This window comes from Bos indicus, chromosome X (genome assembly GCF_029378745.1).
Source record: "Bos indicus isolate NIAB-ARS_2022 breed Sahiwal x Tharparkar chromosome X, NIAB-ARS_B.indTharparkar_mat_pri_1.0, whole genome shotgun sequence".
Taxonomy (NCBI): Eukaryota; Metazoa; Chordata; class Mammalia; order Artiodactyla; family Bovidae; genus Bos; species Bos indicus.
The window spans coordinates 103656554-103677291 of NC_091789.1; the positions used below are offsets into that span (position 1 = coordinate 103656554).

At 36.9% G+C, this 20738-nt stretch overlaps 1 protein-coding gene across 2 annotated transcripts in view; it reads left to right on the top strand.

Moving 5' to 3' along the window:
* Window positions 1–20738, top strand: part of MTMR8 (myotubularin related protein 8) — a 287800-nt gene that overhangs the window by 35113 nt on the left and 231949 nt on the right. For both annotated transcript variants that reach the window (XM_070783785.1, XM_070783784.1), the window contains exon 2: window positions 20464–20586. In XM_070783785.1, coding sequence (XP_070639886.1) covers window positions 20464–20586 — 123 coding nt within the window. The remainder of the gene's footprint in view (window positions 1–20463; window positions 20587–20738) is intronic.

The window sequence follows — 20738 nt, forward strand, 5'->3', positions numbered from 1 at the left end:
TATGGATCTAACAGAAGCAGAAGATATTAAGAAGAGGTGGCAAGAATACACAGAAGAAATACACAAAAAATATCTTCATGATCCAGATAACCATGATGGTGTAATCACTCACCTAGAGCCAGACATCCTGGAATGTGAAATCAAGTGGGCCTTAGGAAGCATCACTACAAACAATGTTAGTGGAGGTGATAGAATTCTAGTTGAGCTATTTCAAATCCTGAAAGATGATGCTGTGAAAGTGCTGCACTCAATATGCTAGCAAACTTGGAAAACTCAGCAATGGCCACAGGACTAGAAAACATCAGTTTTCATTCCAATCCCAAAGAAAGGCAATGCCAAAGAATGTTCAAATTACCACACAATTGCACTCATCTCACACACTAGCAAAGTAGTCTCAAAATTCTCCAAGCCAGGCTTCAACAGTACATGAACCCTGAACTTCCAGATGTTCAAGCTGGGTTTAGAAAAGGCAGAGGAACCAGAGATCAAATTGCTAACATCGATAAAGCAAGAGAGTTCCAGAAAAACATCTACTGCTTCATTGACTATGCCAAAGCCTTTGACTGTGTGGGTCACAGCAAACTGTGAGAAATTCTTAGAGATGAGAATACCAGACCACCTTACCTGGCTCCTGAAAGATCTGTATGTAGGTCAAGAAGCAACAGTTAGAATGGACATGGAACAACAGACTGGCTCCAAATTGGCAAGGAGTAGCTCAAGGATGTATATTGTCACCCTGCTTAATTATCTTATATGCAGAGTACATAATGTAAAATCCTGGGCTGGGTGAAGCACACGCTGGCATCAAAATTGCTGGGAGAAACATCAATAACTTCAGATAAGCAGGTGACACCACCCTTATGGTAGAAAGCAAAGAAGAACTAAAGAGTCTCTTGATGAAAGTGAAAGAGGAGAGTGAAAAAGTAGGCTTCAAAGTCAACATTCAAAATACTAAGATCATGGCATCTTGTCCCATCACTTCATGACAAAGAAATGGGGAAACAATGGAAACAGTGACAAACTTTATTGTTTTTGGCTCCAAAATCACTGCAGATGGTGAATGCAACCATGAAATTAAAAGACACTTTCTCCTTGGAAGAAAAGCTATGACCAACCTTGACAGCATACTAAAGGCAGAGACATTACTTTGCCATCAAAGGTCCATCTGGTCAAAGCTATAGTTTCTTCCAGTAGCCATTTTTGAATGTGAGATTTGGACTATAAAGAAAGCTGAGCATCAAAGAACTGATGCTTTTGAACTGTGGTGTTGGAGAAGACTCTTGAGAGTCCCTTGGACTGCAAGGAGATCCAACCAGTCCCTCCTAAAGGAAATCAGTCCCGAATATCCATTGAAAGGACTGATGCTGAAGCTGAAGCTCCAATACTTTGGCCACCTGATGTGAAGAACTCACTCATTGAAAAGAACCTGATGCTGGAAAAGATTGAAGGGAGGAGGAGAAGGTGATGACAGAGGATGAGATGGTTGGATGGCGTCACTGATTTGATGGACATGAGTTTGAGCAAGATCTTGGAGCTGATGATGGACAGGGAAGCCTAGCAGCTGCAGTCCATGGGATCATATAGGGTCAGACATGACTGAGCAACTGAACTGAAATGAATTTTTCACATTGCTCCAATTTTGGCATTGCAGGTGAAACAGCTGATCTATGAGTCTGAATAGAGTGACAACCACACAAAAAACCCATGCCTATGTACCTTGGACTGAGTGTGGGTCCACTGGTGTGCACGGGTGCTGGGAACTGGATCATGGGGATTGGAGAACAATCCCAGGGTGAGGACCGCTGTTGAGTGTGGGGATTTGGCTTGAAGGAAAGGGAGGAGGAAATCTGAAACAGGAGATAATCTCCCTTTGGATACAAACTGGGCAGTCATGGAAACAGAGCACTACTGTTGAGTCACATGGAACAGATGGAGCCACCTCTGCAGCCTCTGTCTCCCTACACCGAAGCACTGGCTGCTGCACAGTAGAGAAGGAGCATCCAGGGCAGTCCTGCTCTTGTGGCCAATGGCTTCGTTGCAAAACTGGCACCACCAGGGTCATCACAATCCGAGCAGCCATGCCACCTCCATACCCTATCCTCGCTGGAGCAAACCCAAATCCTTCAGAGCAGCCTCAAGAGCAGCTCCTGTGAATGACTCCAATGCAAATATAGAGATGAAGCCACAATTGAGCTCCAGGGGCAAAGTGACTAATGAAGCATATAAAAAACCATCCATGGAATGTAAAAGGACAATTAGTGTTCCTACAAAAGAAACTGCTCTAGCTCTGGCAGACATAGAGATTGGTGAGAAGCACAGGCAGGAGTAGAATCAGATTAGGGTCTGAGCTGTCCCCACAGGGCCCATTGCAGGTACAGAGACCAGCCCTCCACAGCATTGGAAGGCCTTGTAGGGAGATGGAGATGGGTTGTGGTTCACAGCAGAGGCAAGGGCGGTGACAGCTGAGATCCTAGGAAAATATTTATTATTTTTTATGTTTTGGTTCATTCTCTTGTTTGTTTTGCTTTTTTTTTTTGCCTTTAATCTCTTCTTTCTCTTGTTGCAATTGTTATTATTATCTCTATTAAGGCTTTTTGGATTTTGTAAATCATACTTTTTGTTTCTTTTATATACTTTTACTACTTTGGCTTTCTGCTGTTCTGTGTCTTTTTTAAAACATATGTAGATCTCTTGTTTCTATACCTCTGTTTCAGCTTGGCTTTTCTGGTTTTTTTTTTTTTTGTTTGTTTGTTTTTTTTTTTTTTTTACCATTTTTGGCTGTTTCCCTTGTTTTCTTGGCTTTATTCCTCTGTTGGTGCTCTGCTTCAGTTTTGCTTTCTGTTTTGTGTTTCAGTTAGTTTTGTTTTTAATTGGTTGATTTCATTTTTTATTTCTTTTGTTGATTGAATTGCTCTCTTATGGTTTGTTTTATTTCATCTCTTTTAGTTTCTTGTGTATGTGTATTTGTTTTTGTTTCTGTTTCAGTGATACTGCTTTTACCATTTGTGTTTTATGATTTTTATTGTTTCCTTTTTAAAAATCCCTTTTATTATCATGGCTTGTAGTATCTTGGTTCCCCAACCAGAAGTTGGCCCTGAACCTGTTGGATGGAGAGCTGAGTCCAGGATGTTAGATCATCAGAAAAGTTCTGACCCCAGGGAGTATTAATTGATGAGAAATCCCATGAATGCCTCCATCTGAATCCAAGATCAGCACCACCCAATTGCCTGCAGCACCCAATACTAGATGCCTCACCCAAATGACAAGCAAGACTGGAACACAAACCCAATCATCATACAGACTGCCCATTGTTACTACAAAACACATCACCTCACACAATCCTGCCCATTAGAGGAAAAAGCTCATCTCCATGCATCAGAAGGAATGCACAAGCCCCTCTCAACATAAAGCCTGTGCAAGCCACTGGACAAACCTCACCCACGAGGGGCAGAGAACAGAAGCAAGAAAAACTGTAATACTACAGCCTGGGGATAGGAGACCCCAAATATAATAACTCAGACAAAATGAAAAGACAGAAATATTGTGAGGATGAAGGAACAAGGTAAAAACCCACAAGACCAAATAAATGAAGAGGAAATAGGCATATTGTGAGGATGAAGGAACAAGGTAAAAACCCACAAGACCAAATAAATGAAGAGGAAATAGGCAGGCTACCTGAAAAAGAATTCAGAGTAATGATAGTAAATATATCTAAAACCTTGAAAATAGAATGGAAGAAATGCAAGAATCAATTAACACATTTAATATGACCTAGAAGAAATAAAGAATAAACAGAGATAAACAACACAGTTACTGAAATTAGAAATACTCTAGAAGAAATCAGTAGCAGAATAACTGAGGTAGAAACATTGATAAGTGAGCTAGATGGTAGAATTGTGAAAATAACTGCTGAAGAGCAGAATAAAGAAAAAATGAATGAAAATAATTTAGGACAGTCTCAGACTTTTGGGACAGTATTAAATACACCAACATTAAAATTATAGGCATCTCAGAAGAAGAGAAAGAGAAAGGATCTGGAAAATCTTTCAAGAGATTATAGATGAAAACTTTCCTACCATGGGAAAGGGAATAGTCAATCAAATTTGGGAAGCACAGTGTCTGATAAACCCAAGGAGAAACATGCCCAGGCACATATTGATAAAACTAACAAAATTTAAAGACAAATAAAAAATATTAAAAGCAGTAAGGGAAATGCAGCAAATTACATACAAAAGTGAATCCCCATAAGGTTAACAGCTGATTTTTCAGCAGAAACTCTACAGGCCAGAAGGGAGTGGCAGAATATATTTAAAGTAATGGAAGGGAAGAACTTAAACAAGATTACACAGCAAGGATCTCATTCAAAGTTGATGGAGAAATCAAAAGCTTTACAGACAAGCAAGAGTTAACAGAATTCCTCACCACCAAACCAGCTTTACAACAAATGTTAAAGGGACTTTTCTAGGCAAGAAACAGAAGAGAAAGAAAAGACCTACAAAAACAACCCAGAAAAATTAAGAAAATGCCAATAGGAACATATATGTAAATAATTAATTTAAATGTAAGTGGATTAAATACTATGAGCAGTTATATGCCAATAAAATGGAAAACTGGGAAGAAATAGACATATTCTTAGAAAAGTACAACATTCCAAGACTGAAACAGGAAGAAATAGAAAGTAAGAATAGACCAGTCACAAGAATTGAAATCAAAACTGTGATGAAAAATTTTCCAACAAACAAATCCTAGGGACAGATGATTTCATAGGTGAATTCTATCAAATATTTAGAGAAGAGCTAACACCTATCCTTCTCAAACTCTTCCAAACATTTGCAGAGAGAGGGACAATCCCAAAGTCATTCTACAAGACCTCCGTCATTCTGATAACAAAACCAAAGATATCACAACAAAAATTACAGGCCAGTGTAACTGATGAACACTGATGCAAAACTCCTGCACAAAATACTTGCAAACAGAATCAAACAGCAAATTAAAAGGATCAGACACCATGATCAAGTGGAGTTTATCCTAGGGATGCAAGGATTATTCAGTATACACAAATCAATCAATGTTATACACAATGTTACACACAATGTTAAACACAATGTTCAATTAACAGATTGAAAGATAAAACCCATATGATCATCTCAATAGATGCAGAAAAAGCTTTTGACAAAATTCAACACCCATTTATGATAAAAAAAAAAAAAAACTCCAGAAAATGGGCATAGAAGGAACCAACCTAAATCTAATATACACTATATAAAGGCAAACCCACAGCAACCATTATTCTGAATGTTGAAAAACTGAAACCATTTCCTCTAAGATCATGAACAAGACAAAGGTGCTCTCTCTTGCCACTGTTATTTAATGTAGTCCTGGAATTCTTAGGCAGGGTAGTCAGAAAAGAAAAATGAATTTAAAAATCCAAATTGGAAAAGAAGAAGTAAAACTTTCACTATTTACAAATGACATGATAGTATACATCAGTTCAGTTCAGTCGCTCAGTCATGTCCGACTCTTTGCGACCCCATGAATCGCAGCACGCCAGGCCTCCCTGTCCATCACCAATTCCCGGAGTTCACCCAGACTCATGTCCATCAAGTCAGTGATGCCATAGAAAGCCCTAAAAATGCCACCCCAAAATTACTAGAGCTAATCAATGAATTAAGTAAAGTCCAAGGATTCAAAATTAATACACAGAAGTCCCTTGCATTCCTATACACTAACAATGAAAAGTCAGAAAGAGAAATTAAGGAAACATCATTGCAATAAAAATAATAAAACACCTAAAATAAAACTACTTAAAGAGACAAAAGGTCTGTATGCAGAAAACTATAAGACACTGATAAAGGAAATCAAATATAACATAAACAGATGGAGAGATATACCATGTTCTTGGATTGGAAGAATCAATATTGTGAAAATGACCCTACCAAGCAAAGTAATGTATAGGTTGATTGCAGTCTCTATCAAATTACCAATGGCATTTTTCATAGAATACACACACACACAAAATACAGTTTATATGAAAACACGAATACCCCTGAATAACCAAAGCAATCTTGAGAAAGAAAAACAGCTGGAAAAATCAACCTTCCTGACTTCAGACTAGATAGAAAGCCCAGAGATAAACCCATGCACCTATGGGCACCTTATCTTTGGCAAAGGAGGCAAGAATATACAATAGATAAAAGATAGCCTCTTCCATAAGTAGTGCTGGGAAAATTGGAGAGCTACATGTGAAAGAATGAAATTAGAACACTTCCTAATACCATACACAAAAAGAAACTCAAAATGGATTAAAGAGCTATATGTAAGGCCAGACACTCTAAAACTTTTGGAGGAAAACATAGGCAGAACATCCTTTGATATAAGTTGCAGCAAGATCCTCTTTGACCCACCACCTGTGCTGTGCTCTGCTTAGTCGCTCAATCGTGTCTGACTCTGTGACCCCATGGACTGTAGCCTGCCAGGCACCTCTGTCCATGGGGATTCTCCAGGCAAGATTACTGGAGTGGGTTGCCATGCACTCCTCCAAGTGATTTTCCCAATCCAAGGAGCAAACCCAGGTCTCCTGCATTGCAGGAGGATTCTTTACCCTCTGAGTCACCATGGAAGCCCAAGCCACCTCCTCAGTTCAGTTCAGTTCAGTCGCTCAGTTATGTCCGACTCTTTGCGACCCCATGAATTGCAGCACGCCAGCTCTCCCTGTCCATCACCAACTGCTGGAGTTCACCTAAACCCATGTCCATCTAGTCTGTGATGCCATCCAGCCATCTCATCCTCTGTTGTCCCCTCCTTCTCCTGCCCCCAATCCCTCCCCGCATCAGAGTCTTTTCCAATGAGTCAACTTTTCGCATGAGGTGGCCAAAGTATTGGAGTTTCAGCTTTAGCATCAGTCCTATCAATGAACACCTTGGACTGATCTCCTTTAGAATGGACTGGTTGGATCTCCTTGCAGTCCAAGGGACTCTCAAGAGTCTTCTCCAATTCTCACATCCATACATGACCACTAGAAAAACCATAGCCTTGACTAGACAGACCTTTGTTGGCAAAGTAATATCTCTGCTTTTGAATATGCTATCTAAGTTGGTCATAACTTTCCAAGGAGTAAGCGTCTTTTAATTTCATGGCTGCAGTCACAATCTGCAGTGATTTTGGAGCCCCCCCAAAATAAAGTCTGACATTGTTTCCACTGTTTTCCCATATATTTCCCATGAAGTGACAGGACCAGATGCCATGATCTTAGTTTTCTGAATGTTGAGCTTTAAGCCAGCGTTTTCACTCTCCTCTTTCATTTCATCAAGAGGCTTTTTAGCTCCTCTTCACTTTCTGCCATAAGGGTGGTATCATCTGCATATCTGAGGTTATTGATATTTCTCCCAGCAATCTTGATTCCAGCTTATGCTTCTTCCAGCCCAGAGTTTCTCATGATGTACTCTGCATAGAAGTTAGATAAGCAGGGTGACAATATATAGCCTTCTCCAAGCCAGGCTTAAGCAATACGTGAACCGTGAACTTCCAGATGTTCAAGCTGGTTTTAGAAAAGGCAGAGGAACCAGAGATCAAATTGCCAACATCCGCTGGATCATCAAAAAAGGGAGAGAGTTTCAGAAAAACATCTATTTCTGCTTTATTGACTATACCAAAGCCTTTGACTTTGTGGATCACAATAAACTGTGGAAAATTCTGAAAGAGATGGGAATACCAGACCACCTGACCTGCCTCTTGAGAAACCTATATGCAGGTCAGGAAGCAACAGTTAGAACTGGACGTGGAACCCACCTCCTAGAGCAATGGAAATAAAAACAAAAATAATCAAATGTATAGCACAGTAAACCATAAACAAGATAAGATAACCTTCAGAATGGGATAAAGTAATTGTAGATGAAGCAACTGAGAGAGGATTAATCTCTAAAATGTACAAGCAGCGAATGAAGCTAAATATCAGAAAATCTACCCAATCAAAAAATGGGCAGAAGACCTAAGCAGACATTTCTTCAAAGAGGACTTACAGATGGCCGAGAAACACATGGAAAGATGTTCAACACTGCTCATTATTAGAGAAATCCAAATCAAAGCTACAGTGAGATATCACCTCACACTGATCAGAATTATCATCATCAAAAAATCTACAAACAATAAATGCTGGAGAGGATGTGGGGAAAAGGGGACCTTCTTTCACTGTTGATAGGTATGTAAAGTGATACAACCACTATGGGAAACAATATGAGATTCGTTAATAATTAGAAATAAATCTGCCTTATGACCCAGCAATCCTTATACTGGGCATACACACTGAGAAAACCATAATTCAAAAAGACGCATGTACCCCAGTGTTCATAGCAGCACTATTTGTAATAGCTAGAACAGATGTGAAAGTTGTACCATAAAGAAGGCTGAGTGTCAAAAAATTGATGCTTTCAAACTGTGGTGCTGGAGAAGACTCTTGAGAGTCCTTTGGACAACAAGGAGATCAAACCAGTCAATCCTAAAGGAAATCATCCCTGAATATTCATTGGAAGGACTGATGCTGAAGCTGAAGCTCTAACATAACACTTTGGCCCCCTGATGTGAAGAGCTGACTCATTGGAAAAGATCCTGATCCTGGGAAAGATTGAGGGCAAGAGGAGAAGGGGCGACTGAGGATGAGATGTTTGGATGATATAATTGACTCCATGGACATGAGTTTGAGCAACCTCTGGAAGACAGTGAAGTGTCGACAGGGAAGCCTGGTATGCTGCAGTGCATGGGGTCACAAAGAGTTGGACATGACTGCATGACTGAACAACAACAATAAAAACATGAAAGAGAACTAATGTCTATTGACTGATAAATGGATAAAGAAGCCGTGGTGCATATACACAATAGAACATTGCACAACCATAAAAAGGTTAGAATTTGGGACAGTTCTACTGAGATGGATGAACCTAGAGCCTGTTATACAGAGTGAAGTAAGTTAGAGAAAATCAAATATTGTTTATTAACCCATATACATGGAATCTAGAAAAATTGTACTGATGAACCTATTTGCAGAGCAGGACTAGAGAAACAGATGTAGAGAACAGACTTGTGGACACAGCAGGGGAAGGAGAAGCTGGGATTAATCGGAAGAGTAACACTGAATATGTATACTACCATGTGTAAAACAGATAACTAGTGGGGAGTAGCTGTATAGCACAGGGAACTCAGCTCAGTACTGCGTGATGACCTAGAGAGGTAGGATAGGGAGATTCGAGGGAGGCTTAAGAGGGAGGGGATATATGTATATGTAGAGCTTATTCATGTTGCTGTACAACGGAAACCAACACAGCTTTGTAAAGCAGTTATCCTCCAGTTAAACAAATTTCAAAAAAAAGAAAAAAGAGCATTGGGCTAGGAATTTTATGTTGATGTGGTCTCAGGCATTTCTCCTTTTATCCCATTGTAAATGAAAGTCAAAATGCCTAAGGATGTAGAGGTACAAATGTTAAAAATTAGTTCAACCATGAGTGTGGATGAATTAAAGAGGCCAACATTATAGAATACCTTTTAAGTGTCTAAAAGGTTATTTCCCATAATTTAAAAAGGAAACGTGGCTTTTTGTTTGTCTCTGTTTTTCAACCTCAGATATATAGAATTGAGTTCATTACGTGTACCTCACTCATGGTGTGTTACCATCATTGATCAATGCCAGACCATCTTTCATTTATCATCATTCCTTGGAGATATTGTTCCAGACCACAGCAATGAAATTAGTATCACAATAAAGCAAGTCACATTTATCTTTTTTGCTTTTCAGTGCATGTAAAATTTTGTTTATATTATATTTTAGTCTACTAAGTGTGTGATAAAGCATTATATCTAATAAAACAATGTATATACCTTAATTTAAATATACTTTATTATTTAAAGGGCTTCCCTATAGCTCAGTTGGTAAAGAATCCTCCTGCAATGCAGGAGACCCTGGTTTGATTCCTGGATCAGGAAGATCCACTGGAGAAGGGAGAGGCTATCCACTCCAATATTCTTGGGCTTCCCTTGTGGCTCAGCGGGTAAAGAATCTGCCTGCACTGTGGGAGACCTGGGTTCAATTCCTGGGTTGAGAAGATCACCTGGAGAAGGAAAAGGCTACCCACTCCAGTATTCTGGCCTGGAGAGTTCCATGGTCTGTATAGTCCATGGGATTACAAAGAGTTGGACATGACTGAGCGACTTTCACTTTCACTTTATTATTAAAAAATTGCTAGACATCATCTGAGCCTTCAGCAATTTGTAATTTTCTTGCCTTGATGTTGGTGGCTGCTGACTGATTAGGGTTGCTGAAGGTTGGAGTGGCTTTGGTAATTTCTTAAAATAAGACAACAATTAAATTTGCCACACTAATTGACTCTTTTTTTCATGAACAATTTCTCTGTAGCATATAGTGCTATTTGACAGCATTTTATACACTTTAGAACTTCTTTCACAAGTAGAGTCAACCCTCTCAAGTCCTGCTGCTGCTAATCATTGTTTATGATTACAGCAAATCCTTTGCTGTAATTTCAAGAATCTTCATAGTTCTTTCACCAAGAGTAAATTCCATCTCCAGAAACCACATTTTTTGCTCATCCATAAGACACATCTCCCTCGTTAAAGTTTTATTGTGAGATTGCAGCAATTTAGTCACATTTTTGGGTATAATTTTTCTCTTTTATTGAAGAATAGTTAATTTACAATGTTGTGTTAGTTTTTAGCATATCTCAAAGTGATTCAATTATACACAATTATATATATATACACACTCTTTTTCAAATTTTTTTACACTGTAAGTTATTACAAGATATTGAGTATAGTTCCATATGCTATACAGCGGGTCCTTGTTTACCTATTTTCTATATAGTGATGTGTATATGTTAATGCCAAACTCCTAATTTGTCTCTCCTCTCCCACTATCCCACTGTCCCTTTTGGTAATCATAAGTTTGTTTTCTATTTCTGAGTCGATTTCTATTTTGAAAATACATTCATTTGTATCATACAAGTAATATTATGTAATATGTGTCTTTCCATGACTTACTTCATTTAATATAATAATTCAGTCACATCTTTAGCCTCCACTTCAAATTCTAGTTTTCTTGATATTTCCATCACTTTTGAGGACTGATCCCTTTAAAGTCATTTATGATGACTAACTTCCATACTCCTGATAATGTTGATATTTTGTTCTCTTCCCATGAATCATGAATGTCCTTAGTGGTACCTAGAATAGTGAATCCTTTCCAGAAGGATTTACACTTACTTTGAACATATCCATCAGGGAAATCACTATCTATGGCAGCTATAGCCTTACAAAATATATCTCTTAAATAATAAACTCTAAAAATCAGAATGACTTCTTGATATATGGGCTGCAGAAGGGATGTTGTGTTAGCAAGCTTAAAACAACATGAATCATGTGCACATTCTCTTGGTTGACCGGATGCAATTAATAATATATTTTTTGAGACTGTTTTATATTAAACAGCCAAGCATAACTGCAACACAATTTTAAATGTTTGAAAATTATGTCACAGAGTTGCAAAATGTCTATGTATGACTATTACATATTCATACAGCTAAAGCCATCAAATCTTACACCAATACAAACATAAGATTATTCCATCATTAGCTTAAAGTTTAATAACCATAAACTATATTAGTGGATCTCTTTTCCTATTTAACATTTTAATATTACTTCTGATACTGGTTTCCTTATCAAATGGAATCTACAAAGTAAATTTAAAAAAATGAAATCTTAAGTGACTAAAACGCTGTAAACCAGTAGTTGTGTTTACAGAAAATTCTGGGAGTAGTATGATAAAATACTGAGAAAGCATCAATTAGTATACATGTAAAATTTTCCCATTTTGTTCATGATTTTGATACTAATACACTCTTAAGGGACTTTGCCAAGTTGATCTGCTAGATATTAAACCTGAGACCAAACTTTATTTTCTTCCAAGTGTGGTTTATATAAGGCTAGCCAAACTTAATTCATTTTCTTATATAGTCCCCCCACAATCTAATCTGTGCTAGAGATAACAGAAATCTTGAGTAAAAAACATTTGGAGTTGGTTACAAGTACTTAACAAGTACTTTCCCCAAACTATTTATATTTTTCCTCAAAATTTTCTATTTCAAACAAACAACCAGAGCTCATCTTTTTAGATAGCACGTAGGTTATTTTGTGCAAAGGAAGTTTTTAACAACAAATCTTCCCAATATGATAATTCAAAGAAAAATCTTCATTTTTAGAGTCTCCATTTTCAGTTGATTAAAGAGAAACCAACTATCCTATCTTACTACTAAACATAACAAATAAGCCCTAACTAAGAAAGTATTTTATTTTGGTTAATTTTTAGCAGTTAGAAGTTCTGCTTCCTCTCCTAGATGAGTAACTACTGAAATTACTTTTTATAAATGTGAAACCATTTTTTTTTTTTTTTTTTCCGTAGAGGAAGGAAAACGGGAAGAAAGCAAACAGAGATGAGGCACACAGTGGTGGACAGGGTACATAAAGGTGTGCATTCAAAAAAAAATAAAGGTGTGCATTCAGTATGATTTTGGTCACTTTGTTGCAACAAGGTGTTTATTTACTTGTATCTCTGTGTCTATAGTAAAATAGAAAGCTAAACCTATAAATAAAAGCAAATTTGATATAACATTCATTTTCAAGTCATAAATATATGCATTTCTAATTGTAAAGTCTCTACAATGCATTTGCATGTTTTCATAGACTAACATAATACACAAACTCATGGAAGTCTTCTGTTATGCTTTTAATTTTTCCCAGATCTGACATCTTTATAAATACTAAGTGAAGCCACAAACAGTAGTCCTATAACTTTTGGAATCTATCCAAGTTTTAAAGGAAAAAAAGATCAGCAGCAATTCCATAAAGACATAATGGATATCAGTCCCTTACTTTCTTTTGTTTTTTCTGTCAGTTGTTTGAAAAACACTAGAATCTTTCATGAAGTTTCAGGATGTGGAGCATGGGTATACCTGTGGCGGATTCATTTTGATGTTTGCAAAACTAATACAATATTGTAAAGTTTAAAAATAAAATTAAAAAAATGAAGTTTTCTATATATTGTTTAAGAACTGGATTTTCTGATTTTAGCTTCATGTTTTCTTCCCTAACTGCGTCTACTCTTGCAGAGAGGTCTTCAAGTGTGTGTTGGGAATCCAACCCTTGATTAATAAGTAATTTTTTCCCTCTAATTCCACATAATTTTCAGCATCAGCTGCATCTATGTCAGCATTCATTATCTTAAGCAACAAATTTTCAGGTCTTGGATATAGAATTCTTGATGAGTGGTCTGCCGTTTGAGGTGCTAGCAGGGGAAGGAATTAGGAGAACACCTCAGGCCTGGACACTTGGAACAACTGGCACCTGAGGAAATATTTTGAAAGGAATCTTTTTCTGAATAGTAGGTCTCAACAGTAGGTTTAAAATATTCAGTGAACCATGTTGTAAATGGATATGGTGTTGTCCAGGATTTTTTTTTTTTTTTCCATTTATAGAGCACAGAGTATACTTAGCATAATGCTTAAGGGCCCTAGGATTTTCAGAATTTTAAATGAACACTGACTTCAATTTAAAATCACCAGCTGCATTAGGTCCTAACAAGAGAGTCAATATGTCCTTTGAAATCTGAAGCCAGGCACTGACTTTTTTCTAGCTCTGAAGGTTCTAGATAGCATCATTGCCGGAGTCCAGCTCCAGCAACCAGGGTATCAGCCTGAAGGGGTGAGCGGTGTTGGTGGATGATGATGTAGCCTCTGACTCATAGTACGGAACTACATGTTTATTTCAAGCTTCAGATTTTCTTTTATACTTTGACAAAAGCATTAGGTCAGAGGTTTGACAGTTTTAGTTTCCCCCACCCAGATTTACTGTCTCCAGAAATCATTGTTGTCCTGCAGAGTTCCTGCTTCAGCGATTCTCTCAGAATTGGCTTTACTATCTATTATCTACTTTCTCTTATGTGTCCTATACTTAACTTGTGATTACATTGTAACTCATGCCACATTCCTCAGTTTATTTCTTATCTTTCTAAATCCTGTTTGCCCCTAGCATCTTAAGATCACTATCTCCTAAAAAGGCTTCTAGCTATTCTTAATTATTCCTAAACCCTAAACTCAGCAAACTTCTTTTGCCATAAATATTTCCCTCACAAACAGGTCTCAGATAATAATCCTTCCCATGGCCTCAAGCTCCGGCCCACATGCTCATCCTGGGACATTCTTTGTATAGATCCTTGAACAAATGTCAATGGTTATTTTATAGATTATTTTCTGGGCACAGCTGCAGAAGACTTTGTGCTTTCTCATGCTTCTCTCAAGTACCTTAACATTCTTTCCAGCCAACTCAACCAAAGAAAGGAAAGAACAAGTCAGAATCACAAGGCCTAACTCCTTCATCCCGGGACCGTGCCTGCGAGATGAGGAGAGGGGGTTGGGGCCATGCCTCCATTTTGTCAGTAATGCCTAACGTGGCTCCTGACACATCATCTTCCAAAATAAGACTGTTTTATCTACACTGAAGATCTATCGTTTAGTGTAGCCACCTTTATTTATTATTTTAGCTAGGTCTTCTGGATAATTTGTTGTATCTTCTATTAATACATTTACACTTGCTGCTTTACCTTGTACTTTTATGTTGTGGAGAACAAATTTGGGAAACTCAGCAGTGGCAAGAGGAGTGGAAAAGGTCAGTTTTCATTCCAATCCCAAAGAAAGGCATTGCCAAGGAATGCTCAAACTACCACAAAATTGCACTCATCTCACAAGCTAGTAAAGTAATGCTCAAAATTCTCCAAGGCAGGCTTCAACAGTACATGAACGATGAATTTCCAGATGTTCAAGCTGGATTTAGAAAAGGTAGAGGAACCAGAGATCAAATTGCCAACATCCATTGGATCATAGAAAAAACAAGAGAGTTCCAGAAAAACACCTACTTCTCTTTTATTAACTACACCAAAGCCTTTGACTGTGTGGATCACGAAAAACTGTGGAAAATTCTTAAAGAGATGGGAATACTAAACCACCTTACCTGCCTCCTGAAAAATCTGTATGCGGGTGAAGAAGCAATAGTTGCAACCAGACATGGAACAGCAGATTGGTTGCAAATTGGAAAAGGAGTATGTCAAAGCTGTATATTGTTCCCCCGCTTATTTAGCTTATATGCGGAGTACATCATGTGAAGTGCCAGGCTGGATGAAGCACAAGCTGGAATCACGATTGCCAGGAGAAATATCAATAACTTCACATATGCAGATGACACCACTCTTACGGCAGAAAGTGAAGAAGAACTGAAGATCCTCCTGATGAAAGTGAAAGTAGAAAATGAAAAAGCTGGCTTAAAACTCAATATATAAAAACTAAGGTCATGGCTTGTGGTACCATCACTTCACGGCAAATAGATGAGGAAACAATGGAAAAAGTGACATACTTTATATTCTCGGATCCCCAAATCACTTCAAATGGTGACTGCAGTCATGAAATTAAAAGAAGCTTGCTCCTTGGAAGAAAACGTATGACCAACCTAGACAGCATATTAAAAAGCAGAAACATTACTTTCTGGCAAAAGTCCATCTAGTCAAAGCTATGGATTTTCCAGTAGTCATGTATGGATATGAGAGTTGGAGTATAAAGAAAGCTGAGTGCCAAAGAATTGATGGTTTTGAACTGTGGTGTTGGAGAAGTCTCTTGAGTGTCTCTTGGATTGCAAGGAGATCCAACCAGTCCATCCTAAAAGGAAATCAGTCCTGAATATTCACTGGAAGGACTGATGCTGAAGCTGAAGCTCCAATACTTTGGCCACATGATGGGAAGAACTGACTCATTTTAAAAGACCCTCATGATGGGAAGGACTAAAGGCAGGAGGAGACAGGGATGACAGAGGATGAGATGGTTGGATGGCATCACTGGCTCAATGGATATGAGTTTGAGCAAGCTCCAGCAGTTGGTGATAGACAGGGAAGTCTGGCGTGCTGTGGTCCATGGGGTCGCAAAGGGTCGGACACGACTGAGCAACTGAACTCAACTGAATATTTGAATATATCCTTCAAAACATGATGGAATTGCATGAATTTGTATTTATATAACTAGTGATATCTTCAGTATTTCATTCTGCTTCTTATTTTTTCACTAAGCTATGTATTTTTTGCATCTATTTATGTTTCTATGTGTACCTCTAACCTATTGCTCCTTTTCTTGTTGTTTGGTTATTAACTTGTGTCCTACTCTTTGGGACTCCATGAACTGTAGTATGCCAGGCTCCTCTGTCCTCCACTGTCTCCCAGAGTTTGCTCAAATTCATGTCCATTGAGTCGGTGATGCTATCTAAGGACCTCGTCCTCTGCCGTCCCCTTCTCCTTTTGCCTTCTGTGTTTCCCACCATCAGAATGCAGAGTTTCACAGGATAGCAAGGAGAGATAAGAAGGCCTTCTTATATGAACAATGCAAAGAAATAGAGGAAAACAATAGAATAGCAAAAATTTCTTCAAGAAAATTAGTGATATCACGGGAAAATACATGATTGTATAGAAGTTCTGCATCTTTGGCCGCAAAGAACATAATGTGATTTTGGTATTGACTTTCTGGTTATGTCCATGTGTAGAGTCGTATCTTGTGTTGTTGGAACAGAGTGTTTGCTATAACCAGTGTGTTCTCTTAGCAAAACTCTATTATCCTTTGCCCTGCTTCATTTTCTATGCCAGGGCCAAACTTGCCTGATGTTCCAGGTATCTCTTGAACTCCTACTTTTGCATTTCAATAACCTATGATGAAAAGGATATCTTCTTTGATATTAGTTCTAAAAAGTGTTGTAGGTCTTCATAGAGCTGGTCAACTTTAGCTTCTTCAGCATTAGTTATTGGGGCATAGACTTGGATTACTGTGATGTTGAATGGTTTGCTTTGTATATGAACCAAGATTATTCTGTCGTTTCTGAGATTGCACCCAAGTACTGCATTTCAGACTCTTGTTGACTATGAAGGCAGCTCCATTTCTTCCAAGTGATTCTTGCCCACAGCAGTAGATATAATGGTTATCTGAATTAAATCCACCCATTGCTTCTAATACCTGCTTAATGCTCCACTACATCTTGAATTATCTATTCTCCCTGTGATGGAAATGTTCTGTATTGTATGTGTCCTCTTTAGTACCTATATGAAAACTTCTTTGGGCTAGTTTTCAGAAATAGAATTTCTGGATCATGGAGTGTACTTTGTTACTTTAATTATGTAGTACCAGATTGATTTCCTGAGTGGTCTCAATCTGTCTATATCCTGTCACCCCCTGACATTTGTAACAGATGAGGGTTCTTTTATCCCCAACACCATACTGACACTTGGCATTTTCTAGCCTTCCAGTCTTCTCCAGTCTTACAAACTTAAAGAAATGTCTTGTAGTTTTAATTTTCACTTATGTAATTACCAGTATTTTGAGTGTCTCTTCATGGTTGTATGCCTATTGGATTTCCTTTTCTGTAACTTGCCTGTTCTTATATTTTTGCCTGCTTTTCTATTAGAGCTTCTGTCTTTTTTTCATTAAGTTACAGAAGTTCCTTATATAGTCTAGATAATGATCTGTTGTTAGTTTTAGACATTTTATATATTTTCTCCCATTCTGTTATTGATTGATTTTTCAAGTCTTTTCCTGTCTGTCGATCTGACATGGTTTGCATTTTCTAGTAACTTTATAGTTTTTCCTCTTACATATAGATATATCTAGATCACACTTTTGCATATGGTAATACATAAGGATCTAGTTTTATTTTTCTTCATGTATTGATACAGTTTTCCCCACACTTTTGGTAAGTACTTACATCTTTTGTTCATAATTAGTAGTGCCACGTTTATCCTATATGAAGCGCCCATTCGTACACAAATCTACCTTTGAGCTGTGAGCCTTTATCAATGATCTATTTGTATAGTTTTGTACTAGTACTTCCGGCTTTTTTTTTGCTTTACCCTATGGCTTTGGGTATATCTTAATATCTAGTAGAGCAGATCTTCCTTTTTTCACTCTTATCTTTTAAGATTTATTTAGCTATTTATGGGGTTATAATCTTCTATTTAGGCAATGGCAGCCCACACCAGTACTCTTGCCTGGAGAATCCCAGGGACAGGGGAGCCTGGTGGGCTGCTGTCTGTGGGGTCGCACAGAGTCAGACAGAACTGAAGTGACTTAGCAGCAGCAGGATATTTAAAAGAGTAGCAGTGATAGATGGGTCCATTTTATCTTGTTTGTGATTTTTAAGTAATGCATTTAGTTTCTCCATTACACATGACATTCTTTGTAGGCTTTTAATATATAATCTTTACCAAGTTGTGGATGTTTACTTCTGTTCCTAATTCACTAAGGGTTAGCATCATAAATAGAAATGAACTCAAAAGTATTTTTCTCTATCAATTGAGATAAATCATTTGATTTTTCTCTTTTAATTTATTCATGTGATGTATTCCTTTGAAATTTTTCAGTGTTGAACTCTGCTTTCTTGAGTTAAATTTACCTGATGAAATGAATACATTTTTGAAAATATACTGTTGATTCACTAAATAATTTTATTTGAATTTTTGCATCTATATTTCATAAGTGAAATTGTATAAATTTTCATCTCTTATAGTTGTCTGTTTGGTTTTAGAATGAGGATTATGCTAGCCTCATAAATAAGACTAACTGTCATTGTTTTTCTAACACTGAAATCAATTGGATAAGATAGTTTGTTTCATGAAAGTTTGGTAGATTTAACTAGCAAATCCCTCTGGACCTGAGGGATTTTCCTTGAAATTTTTTCACTTCATGTAAGTTTTTCAATGTATTAGCATATTGTTCATAATACTCTCATTTAAAGAATTTTGCTACATTGTTTTTCCTTTTACAATCTGTATTTTGTGTATTTGCCTCTTCCCTTTTTTTTTTTCTTGACCAGTCTTCTCAAAGATCTATTAACCTTTTTAGAGAATTAAACTCTAGTTTTGTTCATGTTTTCTGTTGTTTTATTTTTGGTGTGTGTGTGTGTGTGTGTGTATGTGGGGGTGATTATCTGCTTATTAATTTCTGTGATTTGTCTTTTTTCTCTGTTCTTTTACTTTCTTCATTGTATTGGATGATTAACTAGTTTATTAATATTTCTTGTTTAATAATAAGTGTACTTAAAGCTGTACATTTCCTTCTTAGTTCTGCTTCAACTGTATCCCACAATTTTTCACTTGTTGTGCTTTTATTATTTTTCAATTTTAAATATTTATGAATTCATTTATGGTTTGCTTTTAACCCAAGGTTAATTTAATAATTTTGTTTCTTAATATATGCTAACTTTGTCTATTATTCTGTTATTAATTTCTAATGGCATCGTATCATGGTATAAGAATGCAGATTGTGTGATATCGAACCTTTGGTATTTATTGAGTCTTCCTTTATAGACATTATCATGATGTCTTTTTAGAAGTGTTCTATTATTTGTCATGAATGATTTTATGTTCTTTATTTGTTGGATATAGAGTTCTTTGTATATCTAATAACTTGAAATTTGTAGTTGTACTGTAAAAGTATTCTGTATCTCTATTCATTTCTATTTTTTGTTTTTGTATGTTTAATCTATCAATTTCTAATTAAAGTGTTAAAATATCCAAGTGTTTCCTTTGTCTCTGCAATTCTGCTATAAGCAAGTACATGATGCAAGATGTATTTTGTCCTGTTCTTTGTCTCTTAATTCTGTCTTGTCAGATTTTAAGAATGCTACTCAAGCTTTGTTCATATTTGTCAGTGTATCTTTTCTATCTTTTTTATTTTCAACTTGTTTACATCTCTTAATTTTAGGTATATATCTTTTAGACTGAATATTGTTGAGTATTTGTTTTAATTCAGTCTATAAGTCTGTCTTTTAATTGGTAAGTTTAATTTGTGTATATTTGCTATAATTTCTCTTATATTAGGACTTATTTCTGGCATTTAATTTTATAATTTCCATTTATGGTACTCTTTTTTTTTTCTACTTTCCATTGGGATAAATCAACTTTTCTCTTGCTTTTTAGAAATTTATGTATTCTATTTTCTTGCACTTTAATGGAAGATCTTAAACTTAAGATCTAATCTCATGTTATTTACCCTTATTGATTTTTCCATGCACAATAACTGCCACTTTCCTCCAATAAGATTAGTACTTCATCCATATCCTATTTATCTTCTACACACATCTACCCTATCATAGTAACATCATCTAGAATTTTAATCCATGTTTCCATCTCACTTTTACAGTTTCTTCATGGTTGATTTAGAAAAAGGAAACACAGATCATACTAGTTTGCTACCTTGACAGAAACCAGAAAAACTCAAAGTTTTGTAGTAAATTAACAGCATTTGTCTTACTTTGAGGTACCCCACTTTGATCACAGATGGTGAGTTGATAACTTAATCAGCATTTTTCTCCACCCCACCCTTATAACAGGTAGAAAACGTGAAATTACTGGATCGTTATGTAGGTAAGAAACCAGCTAATGGAAGTCTGTATCTTACTGCAACCCACCTAATCTATGTGGAAGCTTCTGGGACAGCCCGAAAAGAGACATGGGTATGTATGTTCATAGGAAGAAATATCAGAGTCTTAAAGAATTTTGTATACATGCTTTCTCACATGGTAGTTTTTTGAAATTTCAGTTAACAGTTAAATTGCTGTAAAACCTTTTCTTCAAAGACTCTATTCTGGGTGGGTCTTTTCATAAA